Here is a 26709-nt window from a genome sequence, read left to right as displayed (position 1 = left end):
TTCCTAAAAGCTTTCTTTTGAGCTTTTTTTTTTTTTTTTTTTTTTTTTTTTTTTTAGTGGCGGGGATATATTTCGTTTTAGTTTGGGGGTTTTTGTTGGGTTTTTCTCAAAGAAAACATGAATGCAGCAGCATCTTGCAGAGATAGAGGTTTATAGCCTAAGATGCTGAAAGAACCTCTTGTTACCACACGTTCACACAAAATACAATCTGAGGACCAAAATCAGGAGCAGAAGAAACAAAGCAAGGTGTTTGGAAGTGCCAGGAGCTTTTCCCTGCCCAGATCACAACCCAGTCCCAGTAAAGGAATGGAGAGGCTGGGGCTGGACCTTCCAGTGTTCAAATACGGTTCTTCATAAGGCAGGTCTGTTAATGGTGGCTGCAGTCCAGGCTGGCGTGGAGATATCTGGCATTCAAACGCACCCACAGCAGCTCCTGCCCTGCAGAGAGGCTCAGCATCACTCTGTGTCTCTCTCCTCAGCCTGGCCACATTTGCTCAGTGCTGAAATGAACTCACTGAGCACAGCAGGGCACTGTTGGGAAGAGGAGAGGAAGAACCTGGCCGGCCTCAGGATGCAGCAAGGAATTGTTCAGGCACAGGCATGCAGGAAGCCACTGCCCAGAGCTGGAGTCTGGGGAGAGATCACCACATCCAGCTGGGGGAAGGACTGTGTAGGTCATGGCTCAGCTCCCGGCTCAGTCAAAAACAGACACAAACTTGCTAAACCTGCCAGTTTAGCAGCTTCATTGACTAAGACCTCAAATCACAATGTCTCTATAATGTAACCTCCCTCTTCCTGCCACCCTACACGGCCTGATCTTCATTACTGGACCTCTAGGTTCTTCTGTAGGCTTGCTTTATAGGAACTTGGGGCCTGGTTTGGAGAAATCTCAGTTGGCTCACCTTCACTTAAATCACTGGAATATTTCCTTCTTTACGTGTAAAGCATTGAGATATTCAGCTGAAGAAACATAATAAAAACAAAGAAGCATCTCTATCAGAGTGAGAACTACAACAATCACAGATGGATTTACTGTGATACTTGCTGATTTTCATAAACCTTAATTTGCCTTCCTAAAGAGTTCTAATTTGGGCAGTTCCAGCAATGAGGCCTGTTATCTAGACCACAATCTGCCCTAAATTAATTTTTAAAGAGGTCTGGGGTTTGTTCAGTATACATGATGTTGTGTACTTTGGAAATACTTGTGCATGACAAACTTTTTACAAGTTTATTGAAGGTTTTTAAAATTGTATTCTCTCTGTGACCCTGAGATAATGTCTTTTTCATATGTCCTTTTCCGTATTTTTAGGAGACTCTGAAAGCTTTTGACCGTGAAGTAAATGAATTTGTGGACTATATGTTTGGACCTCGAGGTAAGCTGCTCCACTTACCCTTTCAGGAAATAATACTTCTAGAGATTACCACCCAAAAAACTTCTAATAAATTTGCTGAGTAGCTTCTTATTGAAAAATGTAAACTGGGCAGAATCACAGTATTATCAGGAAGACTCCATTATTGCAGCAAATCTATCAATGCAATGATTTGTGATTCCTTTGTTTCTGGGAATATCAGAGAAATTCAATTTTACATCCTAATGTGGAATAAGAAGCCTGAAAGCCTGGATCTTTCTGAAAGTGGAAGATCTGGTTTGGGGCTGATTATCATTCATAACCCAGTTTGGTCCAGCTATGTATTAAATTGCCTAATTCAGAAGGATGTTTGGAGCAAAAGCAACCTGCAGGATCACATCCAAAATTTCAATAAGCCAATAGAATGGGTGGGAGAACAGATGCATCTTTTGACTTCCTGGAACAGCTTCGACAAGGGTAACAAATAATTTTAGGCTGGAGGTGCCTCATGCTTTGCTAGGATTGAAACAAGTAAAAGCAACAAAGGGCTAAGTGAGCCAAGCAAATACAAGAAAGTGGTGAGACAGGAGCTTAAACAGGACACAGTCCTCAGAATAGGCCACTGCAAGGACACCTTGCTGTTGATAGGGCTGGTTTTAACTTCAGGTATTGCCTTGCAAACTTTTACCCATAGTTAAATCCAGAACTGCTGCTTGTGGGGATGGATGCATGATTATGGATTCCCAATTTGTTGCAGTAATGTTCTCTATGTCACAGAAACAGTTCTTGCTTAATTGGAAGGAAAAGGGAAAGATGTAGGGTTCTTAAACACAAGAAATTCTAATTTTTCTTAGCTGGCTGGCTAAAAAATCTTTTCCATCATGTCTACAGTAGATATGAAGTTTGAAAGAAAGGTTTCCAGTGAAAAAACACTGAACAGCTTGGGAACTGCAGCAGAAGTGGTTAAAGCAGAATAGGTTTTACTGCTGGCTTCTACAATAGTACATTATAATATTAACAAAGAAATATGATCAGAAGAATAAAAGCACTACTTTCTGGTGTTTTGATGTTTTGGGTTTTTTTCTAAATGGACATGATGTTCTGTTTCATTCCTTTTTCCTTGTTGGTCCAGACAAATTGTCTGAAGGAATAAGCTATAGTTGATCCAATTCTGAATAGCACAGAGATCCCTTTGGGCATTTAGAAAGCCCTTCAATTAAACAAGTATTATTTGTGTTGTTTGCCAAGTACGTCACTATCCTTCTTCAGGCATCAGTGCTGAAGATAGCTTAGTTTGCCCACGCCTCTGCGCTCTGATCTTTAATTTAACTGGTGGTATAATGACACAGTATCATACATTTCCTGAATAGCATACCTCCCTCCAGTGTGTTTATCCACATAAATAATTCACATAAATAATTCACAATAAACTGCAATCGGTTTTAAATTGAATGACTCCACAGATGAATATCTAATGAATTGGAAAGCATCCCCAAATACCTAAACCCACAAACCATTCCTCTTCTTTCTCTCCACTGGTTTTTATCCACAATACACGCTTCATTCAGCAGCAAGATAGATTAAAAGGATAGATAACAGCACCCTATTATTTTAAAAACCAATTACCTATTTACTGTTTATATTTTAGGAAACTACTCCTGAAATACCTGTCATTACCAGTTGTGTCTGAGGGCACTAGAAGAGACAGGAAGCCACACTCTAGCTCCCAGAGGCAGTCTCTGTCACACTGGGAGCACCAGGCTAACACAGGCTGCAGTACTGCCCGACCGGAATGAGGGACAGACTGTCTGAGATCTGAATCTGATTTATAAATATCAGTGTATTTTGTACCTTCATTCGCTGGTATCAGCTGGGCTTTCTAGACAGCTTCACCTCCGTGTTTGCTGTTGAACTAGCAGAACAAGTCCTTTGGATCAGGGAACAGCAGCCATATACCTTCCCATTGGTTTCATCTCTGAATAAGGGGTGGTCTTACAATTTGGTGTTGGTCTCTATTGTTCTAATACTCAAGGCAAATTGCGAATGAGTGAAATAGCAATTTTCTTCTGTAAGAGAATTTTTCCAGGGTTACCCTTCATCTGCAAAGTGTTGTTTAGTGTTATGCAAAATTAAGTAACATTGAACTGCAGGAGCTAAATCTAATGAACTGTTTTTTTTGTTTTATCTGTGAAAGAAACAGAGATGGTCAAGAAGAGATGTATTTGGTTAAAGTTATGATAAAGTAAAAAGCACTTTTCCTTAATAGACTATGATCAGCAGCAAGGCACTGGGGCAAACCCATCTACCCCTCTGCACCTTAAAAAGGACTAAATCTACTCAGATACTGACTGGCTAAAGCTATACAGAAACTTGAATCAAAATGTTTCTAAACCTCATTGATAAAAGCCTGATATGTTTAAAGAGCCTGGGAGGCCTGCCATTCATTTAAAAGAAGCCAGGATTTCACCCCAAGGGTTTGGCACGTCATGGCCAGAGACTGTGAATGAGCTTATTCACGGAGCGGTCAGAGCTTGTGGGCGCCTGCTCCTTCCCCTGCTGTGGAATCCAGTGCTTTCCCACTGTGACTTTATTCACTGCTCTGGTCTCAATTTCAGATGCTGTGCAGGTTCAATACTGTAAAAATAATCCTTTCTCCTACTGACAGTGTAACTTTATAGTACTTGAACACGGAGATTTAACTGTCAGTCAACAGAAATACTTTTCATCTCTCATCCTTCTGATAACTTCTTTTGAAATACATTCCCTTTCCTCACCATGCTTGACACATAAAAACCTCCCTCTGCTTGTCATTCAGGGATAAGTGGAAGCGGAAACAAAACAGTCACGTTCTTTGGCTGCCCTTTATAAACCACTTTCTGCCAGAAACTGTCTTGCTCTTCAAGGTATTGAGGTCGTGGTGGGAAATATTCAGGAAGAGTACATGTTTTAACAATTTCTCTTGAAATTAGAATGCTATAGAACTTAAAAATACTTGACATGCTGACCTGAACAAGCACACGAGTTCTCCTTTTGTGTGCATCAGCCCACATGCTTGTGGCCTCTTACAGCAGAATGAAAACTTTCTGAGTGCATACTGGGCATGAAGTTATTGTGTGTAGTTAAATTTTTATTCTGAACTCTTCTGAATATTTTTCCTCTTTGAGCAAATATGCAGTTTTGTTGTCTACTGATGCCAATTTGCCATTGTGCATGTAACCTTTATGCACCAAGTGTTGCAATCCTTGGATGGGAGACCTTTCCTTAGATAGCAGTCTTGCTGATGTGACTGCTTTCTACATCTTCATTTAGGATACCAATTGAATTAAATCCTTATGCTCCTAAAACACACACTCCTAAGACATCAACACTTAAACACTCAACCTTTACCTGTCCTATGATTGCTGTGTCAGGTTGAGAGCCCATAAGGGAGCAGAATCACTTCTAAAATATTCATTGCAGTGCTTCACATATGGCTTGTGAGCTTTAAGAGATTGTTGAAATGTTTGCTTCTCACACTGAGGTGATCCTAATAAGCACTGAGATCTGAATACAGATAGGGGTTCTAGCTTGGTAAGGCACAACAAAGCAAGGCTGCCATAAAGGAAAGGATTCTGCTTCTGTGGTGACTGCTTTAATCTTACACCTCTCTGCTCCTTGAGGTTTCTGGAAGTCCAAAAGGGAGAGTCAAAAGCAGGAGAGCATTGGATTTCCATGGTGGTGATGGCCTGGTTGAAAGACTTTCCTGCTAAAGGGCTAACAACCCTCATGGAATCCAAATTCAACAGATGAATGTTGAACAGCCACTGTGATGGAAGCGATGGGGGAAGCAGAGGAAAAATGTGATGAGAAAGAAAGCTGGTGCTCAAAGCCTGGCTCATATGCAGGGTACTCTAACATATGTAAAATTTCACTTTACATATACATATATGTACATATTTCTGAGGAAGGAATTGTTGGAAAGAATACAGTAAAGCAAAATTACAATCAATTACTAAATGTTTGGGCACATTTACTTGGTGTGTCATTCATTGCCCCCTATTTTCCAATTTCAACACAGGCAGAAAAACAGTAAAGTGTTCCTTTATGCACTGTGAATAGCTTTTCTTTTACGATTTTTAAAACAGTCTTGGCCTTTGTAAAAAAATAATGTAAGTAATTTAGAACATTTTCCAAGAGCAGAAACATCTTTTTGCAAGAGCAGAAAGAACTACTTTCTGTGAGACCTCCACAATGGCTCCTCACTGACTTCATTCTTCACTTACTCCATAAGTCATTCTAAAAACTAGTCGTGATGCCCCCTTGCTCTGTCCATAGGTAAATGGCTGAACAATGTTGCTATGGAAAATTGACTCTAGATGTTGCTCCATCTTGGAAAAAGAAAAAAGAAAAGAGAGCACACACCCCTCTTTCACTCATGACATCCAATTGCTCGTATGACAACAAAGTGGTGCCTCCAGCTTGGCATCTGGGATTAGGCTTTGCTCATATACACTGAACTATCTGATTACTGCCAATGGGATTACCTGTGTGAATAAGGCAAGCAGGATTTGACCTTAATATTTCATTTCAGGACCAGGCAAGTGGGACAGAAACTGTGAGAAAGCAAGCCCTTGCCCAGATAAAAATCTTTGATAAACATCAAAGTAAACATTTGCCACTTGCTTTTCATATTTAATATTTTGGAAAAGTCTTCCCCTTGTATGAACATTTTCTGGTCAGTGTTATATACCTTCCTACCTGTATGGCAAGTGCAGAATTAAAATAACATGTGAGCTGGCAACATGACATGCATACTTTGTATTTAATGCTATCTGCAAATTGTTGAGCAGATTAGGATAGGATTTAAATAAATATTAAGTTAAAACATTAAATAATTTTTAAAAGCATATAAGAATGGGGCTTTCCCTTTTATTTACTCTTTACCGTTAAAATGGGGTGATTTAGATGACCTTAAATTATTAGGGAATTCCATGCAGTTTTTAGCCCACATTCTCTGCGACTTAGCATACAGTTTTGATAAGTTGAAAGCAATGAATATCTCTTGTGAGGAAAGAATGAGTGATTCCATCTCACACATTTAGCAGATTTTTTTCATGAAAAAAGTAATTTCTGCCTTATTTTAGCAATACTTTACCATAGCTTTCTTAATTGCCTACTCCGTGTGTTTCTTTTTTTAGATGCCAGGGTTAGAGGATGGTTCCTTTTGGACTCTTACCTTCCCACGTTTTTCCTTACTGGAGCATATCTACTCTGCATATGGCTGGGCAACAAGTTCATGAAGAACAGGCCTCCTTTCTCTCTCAGGCCTCACCTCATCGTGTATAACCTGGGCATCACACTGCTTTCCTTCTACATGCTCATCGAGGTGAGTGCTCTTCCATGCAGCACGGCTGAGGAAGGTGACCAAGACACAGTTTTTTAGCAGAAATATCTTAGTGACAGGTGGCTTTGCTGGGAAAGTTTAACAGCAAAATACATTTAATATTTAAAAGTCCCTTCTCATCTTACATCTTGGCATGTTTTGATTGTCCTTCCTGAGCTACAGTCCGCGCCTGGGGACAGCTCTTTGCTGCCAGGACCACGTCCACAAGCTTAAATTTGCATCTGCAACAGCCACTCAGCTCAAACCTGCCTATATCTTGTCCTTCAGCACCCATGAAAATGCCGTGGATTGGGTTTTATTTGGATGACCATCTGTGGAATGGTTTTTACAGGCCCATGCTTAAACACGAATAGATTTATAGATGGGAGCAAGTACTGATTTATTTATGCTATTGGCAATTCAGTGTTATTTTTCTGCGCCTGTGACTAAGCAGCTTTTCTCATACAGTCAGACATTAAAAGGCAGATGTTAAAAACTTACTACTTCATCCAAAACCAAGGGCTGTGGGGCTTGGAGGCTGAACATGGTCACACAGATTATTTCCCAAGTACTTATCAGAAAGGAACATGCTCATAAAATTCAGGATCCGTTTAGAACCAAAAGAGAGGTTTGAATGCATCTGATGATTTTGCAGCAGTAGAGGATTCAAGCAGTGCCCCTCAGCAGACATGTGTGGGTTTGCCTCTGCAGAGGGAAACAGAAGCCAGAAGTCACTGTTTGGATATTATTTGGGAGCTGTCTGTTCTCAGTCTTTTCATAACTGCAGTGCTTTTAATACTAAGGTGTTAACATACATGTTACACCTTGAAGCCCTTAAAAACAAACACTAAAAGACAAACCCCACAAAACCTCTTTTTGTGTGTGTTTGTGGGTTTTTTATGTGGGTTTTTTTTTGTTTGTTTTGTTTTGTGGGGTTTTTTGGGGGTTTTTTGGGGTTTGTTTTTGGTTTTGGTGGAGTTTGGTGTTGGTTTTGTTTGTTTGTTTGTTTGTTTGTTGTTTTGGTTTGGTTTGGTTTGGTTTTTTCTAAAGAAGTGACCCTGGTCATGAGACCCCTGGGTGAAGAGTGTGCTTGACTTTGTGGTGTGGCCTGACACTGCTGTGTGGCCTGACACTGCTGTGTTGCCTGCACAGCCTCACAGCATTTCTCAATCCCAGGGCTCTCAGCCACAGTTTCCACCTTATTCTGTTGGTTGGACAAGAAACTTTTCAGAAGCCAAACAGGACACCCAAAGATTTCAGGTTGTAAATTGTTTAGAGCTAAACGCCAAATGACTGTGCTGGTCAAATGGCCGAGGAGCAGTTTAGGTTTGTGCCTTTGTGCAAAGGGCTGATTGTTTTACACAAAGCATTATCCTGGTCAATGCTCTAGCTGCCTTCAGAGGCTGATGTGGGTGTCTGGGAGTGCAGGATAAGGTTTAGAGCAAAGAAGAAACCAGCACAATTGCTGGAAGGTTTGATGACTCCACAATGATTGTCCTCCAGAATTTAAATTAGTACTTTGATGTTTAAATCCCCATTTTGCTTGAAGGTATACAGATAACTGGCTACAGTAGCGGGACTCAGCAAAAAGGATTAACTGCATAGAAAACAATAGTGCTGCCCCCTTTCCCTTCCAGTCTGATTTTGCCTGCCACATGTAAATAAATGGAAGAACAAAGACAGTTTTAGTAGGTCTCATTTGCATGAATGAAGCCAATTTGGTTTTAGCCACCTTCACATCCTGGTAGGAATTATATTTAGCCACCTCCTGTTCAGCTGCCTTCCTGCTCCATCCTTCCTGAGGCTAACTTTGCTGCAGACAGCCGCTGAGTTGTGCTGGTCCTTAGATTAGTCCCTTGAGACCTTGATTCTGAGGCTGGAAGCTGCTGATTTACACCTCTCAGATTGCAGCTGGGCATGGCTGGCAGTGCCAGCTCACAGCTCCACATTCTGCAAATTTGGGAACTCAGGAAGCATGGCAGCTGATCTGCACTGCCAGCTGTTCCACAGCAGATTTCACTCTTAGCTCAGGACTGTCAGCCAGGCTGGTTTTACACTGTGTAAAACACACTTCCATAATACTAGCTCTGTATTTTCCCTTAGTCAACTTCCCTGGCTCCTATCACAGCTTCTCCTGTGAAGGAGCAGAATGGAAATTAATACTTGAAGTCCTGGCTGAGGTAGCCTGCATTCTCTGCTGAAGAAAAACAGGCAAATGGGAGAGCAGAAATCATCTTCATTACCAAATAGAGTCGTGGTAATTCAGTATTTTAGAATCTGTAATTTCCAAAGCTTCTCTCCATGCCCTTTATTCTCTCTGTCTTTTGTGGACAGTAAGCTCTTTAAGGGAAGAGTTACCTATATTTAGCACATTCTGCACAGTGGTTCCTTATGTAAACACAGTTGATCCTTCCAGTGATTGTGATTTGGGATCAATTCCTCGTTAGACACGTCTACAACAGTTGTTTTATTCCTCCATCCTCTCACTGCATCTAAACCCCTCTGGTATCTATATCGGAGATGAATCACAAAATAAGCAGCTCTGCAATAGAGACAAAAATTCCCCCCACCCACCCCCCACCAAAAGAAACCCCCATAACCAACCATCTTTCTTTGTTTTGTTTATAAGGTGCCACACAGCATTTCTCACAATAGCTCCAGAATGTAGGGGTTGCTTCTTAGACATTCAAAAGAAAAAAAAAAATCTCATTCACAACAAAAGGTGTATCTCCAAATACAGAACTGTCCCACATGATGGATTTAATGAGAAACACGGTAAACCTACTGATGGGGGTACTTGTGCTTCAATCCTTCATCTCCTCACCCCCATCTCCTGATTAGTTGTAGTTGGCACTTCACAACAGTTGATTTGTGCAACCTCAAGGGAAGAAGGCGAAGGTTATAGACAGCAAAGAGCCAGAACAAAAGGGCTGGTTTTAAATCTTGAAGGGCAGATTCCTCTTTTGAGCCAGAGCTCCACGCACTGCACTGTGGGCATGAACTATCTGGGAGCCGATTTTATCTCTGAGCTTTGAGGTCAACCAATCTGCCAAGTACTGGGAGGAACAGCCCCAGGACAGCTGTAAGATGTGCCATTAGCATAAGGTCAGACACCCCTACGATCCCAAAGGACAAGGCCTAAAGATAAACAGCTCTGCCCAGCTGCCCTCAAACTACTGAGACATCTCAAAATTTTTGAGTCAACAAAGGTGCCTCTGAAGGCCTCCCAGAAGGGCAGCTTGTTAGAGTTTAGACATCTAAGTTAGGCAAATAGATTTTCCTCAAGTTGTCAAAGATGCTTACCTTTCCCAGCTGAATATGATGAGGTTGGCTCTTGGGTTTGGAGTTTTTCAAGTACCTGAAGCTTAGACCAAGGTCCTGTGCTTAAACTGGGTAGGCTGCAGGTGGGCTGCTGAGGGGGAAAAAGACAATTCCTTCCACCCTTGCTGCTACCAAAGAGAGCTGCAGCAGAAGTTTGTTATTGTTGTGTACTTCTCTGTACCAGTAAGTGCTCACAGACCCAGATCAACTCTACTGATCCAACAATTTCTAGATCATTGTCAAATTCTGTATAAGGAAAAACAGCCAGCACGTTTTTAGTGTAAGAATAATCAAAACTTTTAACAATTTCCCTTAAGAAACATATGCCTTTTCTCTGCACAAATTTTTGCTTAAGAGCCTAAAATTACCAACTATGAGCAGTAAACCAGCTTACTGTGAAAAAAACCACATCTGTGCAGGTTTTAAGATTGTTTCATGTGCTTACAAACCACACTTCAGGGATGCAACCTGAGGCACCAGAGCACCAAATTGTCACAAGTTCAGTGATAAATTAAAACGGGAAACACAGGAGACCAGTGCTGATCTCTGAATTCTGAAATTACTCAGGTGGGGATACTCTCTCTCACAAATAAGAATAGACATAATCTCTGCCACGGTCTTAGGCTGCTTTCCCCAGCAGTATCACCTCTGCCCTATTTAAATCAAATCTCAGCTGGTCATCAAGGTCTCACCCAAGTCCTTCTGTTGATCAGGCACTGAGAAAACCAGGACACTAGCACCATTTGGGTCAGATTAAAAAGGAGATCTAGAGATATGTGTCATTAGCAGAGGGGTGGCGTGATGTCTCAAGCTGCCTGTATCCCCAGGTAGCTTCTCAGACTTATTACAAATCCATGGGATTTGTAAGCAAGCAACCACAGCCATGTGGGGAAGCAGGACTTGCATGTGAGAACCCCTCATTTCAGAGCAAAGGGAGAAGAGCAGAACTCACAAGTATTGCCAGACCAGTGCATTAACCTTTCTAGAGGAGCCAGAAAAAATCCTTCTACCTTGCAGGATTAAATAAAATAAAAAGCAGTAAATCAAATGCACTTTAGCTGTTTCTAGGAGCTGAAAGTGCATCCCACATTAAGTCCAGTTTCTGAATTATAGCCATAACTTGCATATTCATAGATGCCAGGGTGGTGTGAGGATTCCCAGGAGTGCCAGAATGATCAGGGCCACCAGCCACCACTTTTAGCCCTACACACTGCACAGCCCTACACAGCCCTACACAGTTGAGATTGTATCTCACTATTACTTTCCTGAATTCCTAATTCTGGAAAGTATAATGCCTGAATTAGGCATAATGGGGCAAAACAAAAGGAACAAATCAAAAATAGAAGGAGCACTTAAACTCTGTTTTATTCCATCATTATAATGGCTCACATCAGAGAGATTTGCTTCCTATTGTGCAAAAAAGATGTGGTAAAAATATGGAGCTTGTGTAGCACAAGTTCTAAGTAAACCTTTAATAGTGCAGACGACGGGGAAAGGTGAAAAAGATCCTAACCAACTTGAACTGTCCTGGAATTTTACTGTAGAAATCAAACTTCAACATAATCTTTCTTTTGGTAGTTGTTTTGATTTTGTTTGGTTGTTGTTTGGGTTTCTTTTTTGTAAGATTGTGATAAATTGTTGTTTACTCCTTCATTAATTGTTCAGAAGTTACCAAATGTAAACTAAGAGCAGAAATACGAAAGATTCTAGATCCATCAGTATTGGTACTTGAGGTGGAGGTTTCCTTTGAAGCAATTATTTAGTACTGAAAGGCTACTTGTACCTTAGGGCAGAAAGAGAAAAAAAACAAAGTGAGAAACCAGAAGAGATCAGGTGCACTTCTCTATCATTTCAAGGAAAGGAGAAGGGCAAAAAAGAAAAACCTAGAGAGTAAAAGGTCACCAAGAGTGCATTGTAAAGCAGAGAAATGTAAGGACAAGAGCCAACAGCTCTTTTGATCCAGTAAGAACTTTGTGTGAATGGAGTTGAATTACCAGGTGTTCCTCTGTCTTAATCAAATAATTTGTTTGGACAGCTGAGGAGCTGACTTTGCTGTCCTTGCCTGCAGTTATTCCAGCTGGGCATGTTGTCCTCACATCTCAGTTTTCATTCTCTGTGTTCTCCTTGTCTTTCATACTGACCTTTCTGAGCTCTGCCTTTCAGTAGAACATTTAACCTGATCATTGAAAGAGGCAGTGCTCTGGACCTCTCGTGCACATTCAAATAGAATTCAGCAGAACCTTATTGGAAATCGAGAATAAAACTTCATGTGATGAGGTTTTCCATGTGTGTACAGCCTCTAATACCACCACAAAGTATGACAGGGGAGCTGTTCAGAACAGACATGGTCAAAGACTCATGGAAAATAAGCCTAGACAGGATTTCTTTGCGCCTATCCCACTCTCCCAGACAACAGCAATACTCAAAGTAATTACCATTTGTAACTGATTTGAAGTAATTTTGAGGTCATTATTGCACTAATCCTCCTATCAGACTCCCATTTACTTAAGGAGTATTAAATGGAACTGGCTAGTATTTTCTCAACAACATGGCTTTACATTTGAAGGAGATTTTGTTGATAAAAAAATTTCAAACACTTATCTAAACTTCACTTGGGAAGGGGCTCATATTTTTTGTCACCATGTTTTGAACTTTCTGACCTAAAAACAGGAAGAAAGCATAGGACTACATATTTCCTCCATTCTGGAATAACCAGTATCTTTTTAGCTACAGTGCTCCAGTTGGAGAAGACATCCAACCTAAGGTCCAGCTGTATGTGCTGCAGGTCAGGATAGCAAACTCCAGTTGCAGTATTAAAGAATTAGACCATCTTTTTTGGGGGAGACACCATGCATGCAATTTTTTGGCCTCCAACCAGACCCATGGGGAGCTGGAGAGCCTCACCAAGCAGTAGCCCAAAGTGTACTTTTCACAGTTCTGTCACCATGAAAAGTATCTTGAATGCATCATAAAGAAGAACAACAATAAAATATCACCCCTGTGGTAAATCTTGTGGGGTGTTTCCTATTCAGCACCTGGATTTGTTTGGCACAACGCCACCACTAAGTTTTTACGTTTGAGGAAACGTGTGGCACTAACCAAATGGCAGGGCTGGGACATTTTGGAATCTCCCAGTCCTGGGCTGAACCATGGAGCCCACAATGCTTCCCTACAGGGCTTATAGCCATACCAGACTACAGCATATCTGAGATCTTCAACGCACAAAGGCATCACTCCGCAAATGGAGGTGGTTCTGCATCTCAGGTATCCATCTAAAATCTGGGATTATACCACAATTCTTGGAGTCTCATGTAAAGATAGGCAACGTCTATAGCAAGATATTATTCACAGATGATTTGGCAATTTAATGTTTTAGCAAAAAAAATAAAAATTTAAAAAAAAAAAAATCTCCAAAACCCTGCCTTAAAATTTTCTAGGTATTTTTTAAGACTGATTTAATGATAAGTTGAAGAAGATTAATGGTCCTCTTTTCATTGGGTTACCATGTAAAACTGTGATGGCCTCAGAAGCCTTGTGGCATGCTTCACCCCAGCCTCTTGGGTATAGCAAGACTGTTCAGATGTTGCATGCTTGTGGAAGTGGGTGATGTTACAGGCAAGGAGCTGATTTCTTCCTCTAAAAACCAAAAAGTGGAAAAACGTGTGGTTATTAATCTGGTCTCTGGTTTTAGACACTGATAATCCTCTCAGGCATTCCATTCTAAAATTCATTTAAGGTAAAAAAGAATATTTCATTTCTCTCTCCTTCCTGAGACACTGCCCTGAGTGACTCCCTTTCCTTGGGATGTGGCCATCAGGTAACTGCTTTCAGGACTATTTTATCCAAGTCTGTAGATCCAGGGAGGAGCTGCCATTCACAAGGACTAACAAAAGTCTCCAGTGGCCAAGGGAAATAAGTAACTCACAGCACTGCAAGTTAAGCCCTTCTTTGTGCTACATAGGTAGACCGGTCTCCTTTACTTAATCTAGTGAGATTTCAATTGTTTGAGAATTGTGGCCATATCAAGTTGTTTTAATTGGTCTGAGGGCTGGAGTGCCTTAGAAAACCCTGTAAAACATCTTACCCATACTAACATCTTGCTCTGTTTTTTTTTTCACAAGAAGGACACTGGTGCTAATACTCCTGCTCTGAACTTTTAAGAGGAATTTAAATGACTTGAATACTAACTCCATTATTAGTTTTTAGCTTTCCTTCTTAACTGTTTGCATGTAGGCAGACCATGTACTGGATAGACCATTTCAGTTTGGAAGGGACCCACAGCAGCCATCTAATCTTGACTTCCTGACCAATTCAGGGCTGACCAAAAGTTAAAGCATGCTGTCTAGGGCACTGACCAAATGCCCCTTAAACACTGATGGGCTGGGGGTATTGACCACTCCTCTAGGAATCCTTTTCCAGGGTTTGACAACCCTCTCAGTAAAGAATTGCTCCCAGTCTAAATTTCCCTTGGTGCAGCTTAAACCATTCCCACAAATCCTATCACTGCATCCCAGGGAGTGGAGCTCTGCACCTCCCTCCCCGCTTTCCCTCCTCAGGGAGCTGCAGAGGACAATGAGGTCACCCCTCAGCCTCCTTCTCTCCAAGTCAGACAAGCCCAAAGTCCTCAGCTGCTCCTCACAGGACTTGCTTCCAGCCCTGTCACCACCTTCATTGCCCCCCTCTGGTACATTCAAGGATCTTCACAACTTCTGAAATGGTGGGTCCAGAGCTGCCCACAGTGCTCAGGGTGACGCTGGTGCAGGGGGCAGTCCCCTCTCCTGCCTGGCTGGTGCTGCTGTGCTCGATGCACCCCAGGACGAGGTTTGCCCTTGGGGCTGCCAGGGCACACGATGGCTCACAGGGAGCTGCTGCTGACCAGCACTCCCAGATCCCTTCCCACAGGCTGCTCTCCAGCCATTCCTCCCCCAGTTCATAGTTGTGCCCACGATATTCCATCCCAGGAGCCAGATCCAGCCTTTGGACTTGTTAAATTTCATCCCTCTGATGACTGTCCAGTGTTCCACTCTCCCAGTGTTCCACTCTTGTCTGTCAAGAGTCAGCAGCACCTCCCTGTTTCACAGCAAACCTGATGATGGGGCATTCAATTCAACCTCCAGATCACTGAGAGGTATTTTGAACAGCACCAGCTCTAGAACTGATCCTGAGGAACGCTGCTGGTGACCAGTCACCAGCCAGACGTAACCCAACGCTGATGCTTCACCCTCTGCCTTCCTCCCACGAGGGGGATCACCTTATTGCTTCTAGGCATTTCCTCTGTCCGACCATGCACAGAGAATTTTCTACAACTCAAACAGCACAGAGAACCTGCAGTCAGTAGAAATGGCAATATGCATTCAGAAAACCACATCACTTTCCTTTCTAGCCTATCTATGGGGAAGAGATGAAAAACAAGCTACTGCTGGGAGATTTTTGAAGTTGAAAGCGTGAAATGAGCAGGGCACAGGCCCCTGGGTCAGGCTCTTAGAGCTTAGTCTGCTACTCAGTGAGGTGAGAGGATTACATCATCTTTTGGTACCTGCTGCCTGCCCCCCACCCCTGAAACTTCTAACAAAGGAACCAGCTTTCAGTTCTGAACATTTTGATTTCCCATTTACAAAAATAAGACAGGAGTTGCACTGATGTGGCAAAACAACTCATGTGAATTCTCATGCTGTTTATACTTGAGTAGATGAATAGAAGTCGTTTATTAGTGTAAATACAGGAATCTGTTAAGAACAACATTAGGGCAAACAGCAAAATATGAAAACTACTAATTAATAGGATGTTGCTACTTAGCAGAATTTTTTCACAAGGCAGCATTTTGCTCTGATCCGTTTTTCCAAATAGCTTCAAACAATACTTGTTTTAATATTATTTTCAGGGTAGGCCATCAAGAATGCAAAGAATTCAAAGGATTGTTCTCTAGGGGGAGTGAATTTGTGTTTCGAAAGAGAGAAGGGATTTCTCATCTCTTTGATAGAACCTGCACTTGCACCATCTCTGAGTGATTAATAACAGCATCAGCTCTGCAGAGCTGTGAGTGTTCAGTATGCAAAAGGGAATGTGACTAAAGCAGTACAAGTAATGTATGGGTTTGGTATCAGAAAAAAAAAGAGACCTGTTACCAAAATGTCTTATGTCAAGGTGCCAGCTTCTGTTCCAGATATCTATCTGGCTCATTTGGCATCATTAAGTGAGCTGCTTACCTTCCACATCATTGAGAGCCAACAGGAAAGTCATAGCTTAGGATCACCAGGATCCCATAAAAATTACTCTCTTCTTTCCAAATTTCCGCATTAACTTTTTTTTTTTTTTATTAGTAAGTTAGCCAGAAATCTTGAAAATTATCTTGCAAAGCAGAGGAGTCAAAACCCAAAGTGAATTCTTTTCCTTAGAGGAGACACAGTAGTATGTAAGGCACCTACAACAGAGAGCAGGAATGTTGAGCTGCAGAAAAGTTGACGTGAAAGACTGAGGTTAAAAAGTAAAAAAAAGTTCTCCAGTCTAAGCTGCTGGCTTCTGAAATGCAGACACAAACCAGAGGAAACTCTTCTGCCAAGTAAAATGACTGGGAAATAAGCAAACAGAATGATCTGAAAAATCTGGCATTTTTAAAATCATGGAAGTATGAACAAAAGAAATTAAATATAATCACGCAGTCAGACAGAGTGGTATTCTCACTCCAAAGCTTACCCTCTGTGTGCATGCTGACCATTTGTAAGGAGTTGCCTATTTCCTAATTATCAAATTAAAACAGTGGAATGTTAAAAAGAAATATTGATGTTGAAAAGAAGTATTTTCTTTATGAGCCTCTAAGGGTTTTTTTCATCTCATTTTCCAACATGGAACCTTTGAATTAAATATTTGAAAAAAAAAAACCAAAAAAAACCCCAAAAAACAACCTTGAGATACTACTGAGCTCACCTGTTCAGCTGGCAGGAGAGTTTCATAAAATATGTATGTCAAATTGGAAGAAACCCATCAAGATGATTGACTTCAACTCCTGTTCCCGCACATGACACCCAAACAGTCACACCATGTGCCTGAGAGTGTTGTTCAAACACTTCTTGAACTCTCTTGGGCCTGGTACTGTGACCACTCCCTGGGGAGCCTGTTCCAGTGCCCAGCCAACCTAAACCTCCCCTGAGACAGCTTCATGCTGTTCCCTTGGGTCCTGGCGCTGGTCACCAGAGGGAAGAGATCAGTTCCTGCCCCTCCTCGTCCCCTCCTGAGGAAGCTGTAACTAACTGCAGTGAGGTCTCCCCTCAGTGTCCTCCAGGCTGAAGAGACCAAGTGACCGCAGTCTCTCCTTGTAAGCCTTCCACTCCAGACCCTTCACCATGTTTGTTACCCTCCTTTGGATGCTCTCTACTACCTTAACATATTTCTTATATTGTGCCACCCAAACCTGCCCCAGCACTCGAGGTGAGGCTGCCACAGCTCAGAGCAGAGCAGGACAATCTCCTCCCTTGCCTGCCTGGCCATGCTGTGCCTGATGTACCCAGGACACACTTCACCCTCCTGGCTGCCAGGGCACTGCTGGCTCATGTTCAACTTGCCACTGACCAGGATCCCCAGGAAAGATCCATGGCGTTTCTTTCTAACCTCTCATTCCCCAGTCTGTCTGTGCATCCAGGGTTGCTGTATCCCAGGGGCAGAACCATGGTTTGTTATCCCAGGGACCACTCCATATGTTACTGTCCCAGTCTTCTAGACATGCAAGTAATTTACTTATCTGCACAATGACAGGAGGATTTGAAGCCCACATAAGCATTAGGTTCACTTTTTCCTTCAGCTTTTGTTTTTCTTTCTGTTCCTCTTGTAACTGGCTCTTGAGCTGTTCTATGTTGAAGGACAGTAGTACCTCAGTTGCTTTCCACCTCAGCTTTGAGCCCTTACTTCTCTTTAATATTATCTTTTCTGTAGTGGCAGGCAGCTTTTGGACAGGTATCTAACATTTTGCAAATAATCACTTTATTTTTCCTAGCCTTTATACTGCCCCTAGCAACTTAGATGTTCTTCCACAGCTTTCCAATCATACCAGTTATCCTGAGTCCCTTTGTCTGAGAACCTAGGACTTGGACTTCTTCCATGCTTTTCTAAGTAGTCAGTGATATGCTTGCAAACCTGCTGACTACACCAATTTTTGGCAAATGAGTGTTTTAAGGTCACTTAACAAATCGCTGGCAAGGGTAAAATCAAAACCAGGTTTAATATAGAAGTGAAAGCACAACAGAGTTCTTTGGCAAGGTTCGCTCTACTACTGACCAGATGGTTAAAAAAAGCAAACAAAAAAACCAGTATCAATCAATCTGGACCAAAAATATCCCCAAAGTATCTCCATGGAGGAGTGCAGCTCCTGACATATGGTGGGACACCACCTTCCTGCCTCAGGGCTTTACTCGGGACCTGCTGGGCAACCAACTGACCCTCACTCCTGACTTTCATACACAAGGAGACAGCACGCAAAAGATCTTTCAAAAATCAGCCCACTGTAATCATACACAAATTGGAACAGTTGTAAAATAGACTCATCAAAATACTGAAAATTGCATATTTTCCTAGCAAAATTCTGTGAACCGACATTTTACCTACTTCAGCAGAAAATTTTGAGATCAAGGTTCTTCAGCAAAGCAGAAAAATGAGTTGGTTGTAAAGAAATGTGTTTGTTTCAATATTGTTACATATCAGTTACCTTATAAAACACTGATTTACTGTACTGTCATCTCTCTCTACAATTTCTATGGGCTATTTTGGCCACCTAAAACAGCTAAGTTCATATTACAGGGACAATCACAGAATTTGAATTCAGAAGAAAAATAATAGAAAACCATGGTTTTCCATGTTTCAATGCATTTTTATGTGAATTTATAGTAAGCATTCTAGGCTACTTTCTAATCCTCTAGATACTTTCAATAGTAATTTTTTAATGTATTTAACTCTAGGAATTAATTCAGTTTGATCACTGAGAATTGTCTCTGCTCCCCTTGTGTATGGACTGTCACAGATTCAGGACAGTTCTTTTCATTGTGAACTAGAGGGAGAAGTCATCCCTTCTGTGCTGACACACATCATCCCTGTGCATGTAGCTCCAGAGCTGAAAGCAACCCACTTCTCTCAGCATCTTGCAATTCTGCTTACAGCATAACACTTCAGTGCATTTCTCCCACCCTCTCTCTCTGCATTCTCTGTAGAGGGTGAGAAAGACCCCAGAACATGAGCTACTCAGTTTGTCCCCAAACCCACTTTGCATTTATTTGAGGATAAGCAAGAGTTTTTCAAAATCAATAGATTCTACACGGCATTTACAAGGAAGAGATGATGCTCCCTCTTCCAAACGGGCTGCTGAGTGCTTTAGGTGGCTGTTACTATAAAAATATTCCATATCACAAACCACCATATGGTTTTCTAGAAACCTGCTCCATCCCAGTGTGGCACTCTGATAGTTCACTGCTGTGTCTGCTTCCCCATGTGACATGTACAGAATCTGAGAAACTGCTGGTGTGCCTATCCACGCCTCCATTCAGCACTGGGCCCACTCTCCTTCACTTCCTCTAGTGTTTAACAGTGTAAGATAAAGAGACGTGGGTGGCATTAAGAAATATTTCTCCCATAGCACTACTTAGCATATGCCTTCTGTTTGCTTGGCAAGTGGAATTTTTCTCAAGGACAGCCTTGCTCAAGTAGCTGTGTTGAGCTCTGTTCATACTGCTTCAGGACAAAGACACAATATTCCGGTGTTTAGAGATGCATTAAATAATGAGAGATTTTAATGGATGCCTTGAAGGCTCTAAAGCCAGAGGAAGAGAAGAAATGCATCATTTCATATCTCCAGCTGAACTGATACCTTTCCCTGTTCAAAAGACAAGATACTAGCACATTGTCTGGTTCAAGACATCAGTTCATGGAAGGAGTGGGTACCCACCAATAAGGCCAGAACAACTGCAGGGGAAAAAAAGCATCCCATCTGTTCATGAATGTAATTCCTCTGTTTCCTGTTCCAGCTCATCCTTGCCACATGGGAAGGCGGCTACAACCTGCAGTGCCAGAACCTCCACAGCGCAGGGGAGGCCGATATCCGGGTGAGAGACACAAGCAGCTCAGCCCTCAGCATCCTGTCTGTCCCAGCTGTTCTAGGACATGTCCTGAGCTCTGATAAAATAGCTCTGCTCCAGGGGAGGATGTATTTCACTGTATTGAGTATCAAATTCCGATTTTTTCAGAAGAATCATCTAGCAGCAAAATCTGTTCAGTGTCAAGAAAATGGTAGCACCCTTAAAAAACCCCAAACAATCCCACAGTGAAACAAAAATCCACCCACGAAACTGTACCTTTGGGGAAAAAAGCACCAAAAACAATTAGAAAACCCTTACTCAAAGTTTATGTTTCTTAAATTATATTTTGTTAATGACATATTTATACAATTGCTTAAAAGATGTGTGGTTTTTACAAAACTGCTTCATTGAGAACTGAAATAAAATTGAAGACAGAGCTTGTGCTTCTCCTTTCGTAGCATATTAATGCCTCCTGGGAAGTTGCATGCCTAGGGAGTGAAGAAGTACAGTAATATTTAAGCACTTATATGGACAGATATTGATCTCCTGCTCCTTTGTTCTTGCTTGTACAGGTAGCCAAGGTGCTGTGGTGGTATTATTTTTCCAAAGTAATTGAATTCATGGACACTATCTTCTTTGTACTGAGAAAGAAAAGCAGCCAGATCACCTTCCTTCATGTGTATCACCATGCCACAATGTTTAACATTTGGTGGTGTGTTCTGAACTGGATACCTTGTGGGCAGAGTAAGTCTTTGTTTGCTTCATCAGCCCTGGTCTGAGTCAGCTGCAGCTGGGGAGGAATCATGTCACCGTGCAAAGGAATTGTGTCACTGTGCAATATGAGGGCACCTTGGGGGTTCAGAGCCTTTCAGAACTGCTGACCACCTGCAGAACACAGGAAAGTTAAAAGCATGGTTAAAAGTTCAGGCCAAAAATGCCTGAGTGTTAGGCCCCAGAGTTTTCACTTAGCTGCCACAAACTCATGCATTTACTTCTCTTCAAACAATGTTTAAGTGTAACAGTACTGAGTAGCACAGAAGAGCCATCACATACAAGACCTACTCCAAAAAGCAGATGCAGAAAGAAGTCATGGCCCTGGTAAAGCCTTCATCAAATCACAACAAATTAAATCAATGACCCTTTTACAGGCTCAACTCTTGTATGCATCAATCTCTAAAGTATCTTGCTTTAGCAAGATACTTTACTTTCATAGTCACTAATTAAAATACCAGTCTGAGTTCATTCTGTTTCATATGAGAATATAACCTCAGAAGGTCATAGTAACTGTCATCATCTTCCCTGTTAGGAAGGGATCTGTGATGCCACAGACTGGTCACTTGGCATTTGTTTAAGAAGCCCAAACAGCAGAGAGCTGCTTCAGGTGTCTCAGAAAAGCACACCTTTCCAGGGCTTCATACAGCCAGAGGCTTCCTGTGGAACTGCTTTCAAAGTTGAGAAAAAAAACAGTTTTCTTGCAACCTATGGAGTCACGTCAGGCCATTGTGACATTTTGTAAAGAAACTTGTTGCAAGTCTTTTTCAGAACTAAAAGCAGAATTCACATTTGTTGGCCCTTACTGTGGACAGCACAAAATCAAAGCAAATCACTGTTAGAGGTGGGAGCAGGGATCAGAGATTTCAGAGCGATTAGGAGCTATTTCTAGAGGTGTAAACAAATCAGTGGGGGGTTGTGCTTTTTAATGTGTGGTCCCCACACTTTGCACTAGCGCTGCACTACTGTAATTAAATCAGTAGTTAAGTAATTAATCAGAGGCAAAATCAGAACAACTGGTGAGTCCATCTTATAGTTGTACCACTGCCATCAAACACACAAGCACAGCAGAGAGCTGTGCTGCTACTTCTCCATAGTCTGCAAAGCACAGGATAATTAATTTCCTCTAGAACTACTATTCATAAATGTAACTAATAAGAGCAGCAAGGTGTCATCTGGGATGAAATTCTGTAAATGTGCATCTAGCAGAAGAGCCAAAGAAGAAAACAAGAGCGATGATCAAACACAGCCACAAGAGGCTGGTTTAATTCAGAGTAAAGCCCTTGCTACTGCATCAGAAAGCAGAAGAACAGGTTTCTCCCAGGATCCCAAGCTGCATACTAGCAGCAAAGTAATCCACAGCAGTGTTTAAAGCTTACAGGAATAATGGAAAGACTCATAGCAAGAAGAACTTTAGGAGAGGGAAAAAAATAGCCTGTGAACTACAGAACAGGAATAGAGTGGAGAAGAACAATAAGAGATAAAAATACAACATTCAGCATGAGAAAAACCCTCTAGGAGGTATCATTTGATTTTTCAGTTGTCCCTAGGAGAGCACCTTTACACATCAGGAATGTCTTTAGCAAGGAATAAGCATGAAAGGAATGCTTACCATATGCAAGAGGTTCAATATAGAAGCAGTATCACAAGCAATAATACCCTCTTCTCACTTCTTAGCAGTTGGTATTTAATTTTTTTTCCCTCATGTATTTTTATAGGTTTCTTTGGACCCACTTTGAACAGCTTTATCCACGTGCTTATGTATTCTTACTATGGACTATCAGTCATCCCTTCTATGCGCAAATATCTCTGGTGGAAGAAATACCTCACTCAGGCACAACTGGTATGTATCTATTTTACTCTCATTTTGAACCACCAGAAATCCTTCAAAATGTGAGAGAGGACTAAATGAACTACAGGTAAGCATTGTTATTCACACAATTAAGCCAGTTAGAATTGAATTATAATGAAACTATCATATAGCATAAGTCACTAGCACAAGGGTGATATAATTTAATAAAGGAAATTATGTTCAGAAGTGTTTTCTGTACAAAGCAAACAGTAGAAACTCTTTAGTCCACAAAATTCTGTTAGCTTTGGACCATTGCATAGAAAATGACTACTCCTTAATTGTGGAAAAAAATGATTTAAAAGTCACAAAAAATGTCTGACAGAGCCAGCTCCGAGACAGACCTCCCCTGCTGGCCAAAGCTGAGCCCATCAGCAAAGCTGAGGGCACCTCTGTGTATTTATTGAAGAGTGAAATACACAGCACAGCAGCTGAGAGAGAAGATCGGAAATGTGAGAGAAACAGCCCTGCAAATACCCAGGCCAGAGCAGAAGGAGGGAATTAGTGCAAGAACTCCCCTGCAGCCTGTGCTGAACATGCTAGTGAAGCTCATGGTGCAGCCCGTGGAGGTCCATAGGGGAGCAGAGATCCACTTGCAGCCCATGGAGGGCCTCAGGCTGCAGCAATGGACATGTCTGCCCCAAAGATCCAGCCAGTGGAGAAATGGGCTCCTGTGCACCCATGAAGAGAGGAGCCCACCCTGGAGCTGGCAAATCTGTGACCCCACGGGGACCCACATAGGAACAACCTGTTCCTGAAGGACTGGACCCTGTGGAAGAGACCCACACTGGGGCAGTTTGTGAAGAACTGCAGCTCATGGGAAATACCCATACTGGAGCTCTCTCCCATGGGAGGGACCCCACACTGAAGCAGGAAAGGAGTGTGAGGAGAAAGGAGCAGGAAAGCCAAAGCAATATGGCCCTGCACCACATGGAAGGAAGTAGAGGAGTCAGAAGTGAAAGTTGAACCTGAGAAGAAAAAAGGGCTTAGGAGAAGGTGTTTAAAATTTTATTTTTTGCTATCCTTCTGTGTTATTAATTGGCAATATTTGAAATTAATCATCCTCAAATCAAGTCTGTTATGCTTCTAAAAATAATAGGTAAGTTTAATCAATTACCTTCTCTACCTATCTCAATCCACAAGTTCTTTTCATCTTATTTTCTCCCCCTACTCTACTGAGGAGAAGGAAAAGCTGCTGGGTGGGCAGCTGGCAACCAAGTCAGGTTAAGCCATGACACAGTGGTACAGCTACAAAATACAAAATTATGTAAACAAACTTCAGGAAATACAGAAATTGACTGACTTCTGAAAGTCTGTTCCACCAGCTGCTATACCTGAAGAGCTGAGCTGCATCAAAAGTTTCTATCAACAAAATATAAGACTTGATATGAAATAAAGTTCCTGTTACTTTTTTTCTCTTTAGGCCTGTTTGTATGATTTGAAAGTTCAGATGTTTGCAGTGAGCTTTAAAATACCTGTGTAGAAAATCCCTGGAGGTGAAACACAGTGCCCTGTTGGAAATGCACCTCAGTGCACTGGATTGAGGGCACACTTATCTGGCTGAGGAGAACCAGGTGCACCAGTGTGGGCTGTGGCTCACAGCTCTAAATACAGACAAGTCTCTGCAGTTTCTTCTCGGTTTCATTTTGCTTCCTTTGGCCCCTCCTTAACTCCATTAATGCAAGTGATAGCCTAACTGAACTCCTTGGACCTGAGTTTTGCATTTTCTGTTCAGACTTCTAAAGCTATTACCAGGAGTCTTCAGAGTTTCCTCCAGTTTCTGCCCAGTGACAGACACAACTGTCACAAGTACTGGAAGATAGAACAATACCTACTAAATCTGAGAGGAAAAAAACCTTTCCCTTTTGTCAACTAGGCCTATAAACTTACTTTTAGAAACCTCTGATCCCTTAGGGTTTCATTTAATTTCACAAGGACCCATTTTAACTTAACCCTTACAATGTATTCAGAGGTTAGAAAGAGATAGTTTTCAAGAGTACTCAAACTTTTAAGGAGCAGGAGTAAGGATATTGCTGTGTCTGATTTAGCTAGCACTGACCCTTTCTCAGCAAATACTCCTGCATTATCTTCTCTCCACAGATCCAGTTTCTGCTCACTATTGTGCACACGCTCAGCGCAGCTGTGAAGCCATGTGGATTCCCCTTTGGCTGCCTCATGTTCCAGTCTTCCTACATGGCCACTCTGGTCATCCTATTCATCAACTTCTACATCAAGGTAAGCAGCCTTCTGAGAGCTCTCTGACAAGGATGAGGGAAAAAGAACTTTTTGGGTAGCAGTCTGGGTGGACTCAGATGTAGAATGATCATCAGTGCTTAAAATAGGTTAGTCTTAAAATACACACCTCAGTTAAGAATATAGCCATGTCTGAGAAAGAAAGAGAGTTATTCAGTAGTGGAGACTCCCTCATTGCAGCTCAACTCTTCTGCACTTGTATAAGCAAGTCAGGTACTGCATTCAGTACATAGGAGGTCTGAATTTGCTTTGGTAGGCAAATTTTTCAGTCTTTCTCCTCCTTAGGGAAAAAAAAAAAGAAGAAACAAACAGCTCTGTCTTCACCTTGTTTACTTCAACATCTTTTAGCAGGGAGTGCCCTAGTCTGCCTGCATACATAAAGCTTTTAGTGTACAAGGCTTGAAATCTCTTCTGACATTGAGAAGTATGATGGCAAGGCTAGTAAAGTAAGATCACCCACAGCAGTGAAAAGACTACAGTACCCTTAATGCAGTCTGAAGCAAATGTATACATCTGCATCAACAAACAGCAGACATGCTCCATTTACAGTCAACCATTAGTAGTATTTTGGCAGGCACTAAATGAACCTGAGTGTTTACTTTGGATTTTGCTTTTACAGACATACCGGAAAGCACCTTCAAGAACAGCTGTAAAGGAAACCCCTGTCACAACAGAAATGAAGAACGGTTTCCATAAGGACTACTTTGCTACTGCCAATGGATTGCAGAATAATAAGAAGGCACAATAAGTATAGTGTTTCTTATGATTTTTTCCTAAAGAGAAAAAGAAGAAAAAAGACTGATTTACAAGCTTTAGCTTAAAACCTATTTGATTACATTTATCAGTTCTTTGTACCAGACACTTGTTAATGTACTGCTATTTAGGTTTTAACAAAATGACTAGAATTACTTGTCTTGTTAAAGATCACCATCAAAACAAAGAAAGCCAAGATCTTTCTCATATGAAAAAGAAAACCTTTCCGATCTTTAATGCTGACACAAAAACGCCTTATGAAACACTTGATGGATAAATCCATCAATGCCTTCAAAAGGTTAGGACTCTGTTCAGACTAACACAGTGAGCACTGCCTGTGCAAGCGAGAGCTCTTGAGGCAAGGCCTCACAGTGCACCCAGTACATCCAGCTAAGCTATGGCCAAGGCCAGGAAAATAAAGGAGGGGTGGGGGAAAGGTGAGAATTGTACCTTTTCCATCACCATACCCCTGTTTTCTACTTTTCAGCAACTCCCCAAAGCACACTACCTCCCCATGGACACCAGCAAGGTACCCTTTGATCCTGTGGGAGCCCTGGGGAAGGACAGAGGGCAGAGCCCAGCTGCACCATCCCATAGTTTGCAGGCAATTGTGCACCGTGCTCACTTGCTTTACACAAGTGCAACCTGATTCAAATGCCAGGAAGACTGGCAGGAGCTTTCTGTTTCAGGGGGCTGGGCTGGTAGCCCCTGGCACTGCCTGGAATGGTATCCTGAACACAGAGCAAAACAAGTCACTTTGGATGTGCTAAGTTAATAGGAGTTCTAGGTAAATGGATTTTGAAAGAAATAGGGTCTTAGGAACTTAAAGAAGATAAATCTGTTGAGTGTAAATGTGTGTAAAGTTAATCCCATACAAATACTGCTAATTCAAAGCAAACTGTCATGCCACATATTAATAGACTAGAAGATGCAGAAAATGTGAAAAGTGAGTTCAGCAGTGAGCAAGGCAGGTTATACAGGAATTTCTGTGGCAGG

General features: G+C 41.8%; 2 protein-coding genes and 1 long non-coding RNA gene across 9 annotated transcripts in view; 1 reads left to right on the top strand and 2 right to left on the bottom strand.

The window, feature by feature from the left end:
* Nucleotides 1–505: 505 nt before the first annotated feature.
* On the top strand, nt 506–26704 carry ELOVL2 (ELOVL fatty acid elongase 2). Its single transcript, XM_063422473.1, has 8 exons — nt 506–670; nt 1310–1373; nt 6527–6714; nt 20037–20114; nt 20660–20831; nt 22577–22701; nt 24808–24942; nt 25580–26704. The coding sequence occupies exons 1-8, from the start codon at nt 506–508 to the stop codon at nt 25706–25708; spliced, it is 1056 nt and encodes a 351-aa protein (XP_063278543.1). The 3' UTR covers nt 25709–26704.
* On the bottom strand, nt 7073–10125 carry LOC134562626 (uncharacterized). The gene is made up of 3 exons (XR_010083225.1): nt 10015–10125; nt 9070–9589; nt 7073–7416 (listed from the first exon to the last, which is right to left on the bottom strand). It is a non-coding gene; the product is annotated as an uncharacterized LOC134562626 (long non-coding RNA).
* Nucleotides 12682–26709, bottom strand: part of SYCP2L (synaptonemal complex protein 2 like) — a 46400-nt gene continuing 32372 nt past the window's right edge. For 4 of the 7 annotated variants that reach the window (XM_063402299.1, XM_063402264.1, XM_063402318.1 and 1 more), the window contains one exon: nt 20779–20972. The gene's annotated coding sequence lies outside the window, so the exon portion shown is untranslated. Of the gene's footprint in view, nt 13669–16238; nt 16454–18121; nt 20576–20778; nt 20973–25069; nt 25241–26709 lie in introns of those variants that run through there. The other 3 variants (XM_063402280.1, XM_063402290.1, XM_063402269.1) reach the window with 3 other exon arrangements.

This window comes from Prinia subflava, chromosome 1, assembly GCF_021018805.1.
Source record: "Prinia subflava isolate CZ2003 ecotype Zambia chromosome 1, Cam_Psub_1.2, whole genome shotgun sequence".
Lineage (NCBI taxonomy): Eukaryota > Metazoa > Chordata > Aves > Passeriformes > Cisticolidae > Prinia > Prinia subflava.
The sequence above is the reverse complement of the archived record's forward strand: the minus strand, read 5'-3'. Positions and strand labels throughout refer to the sequence as shown.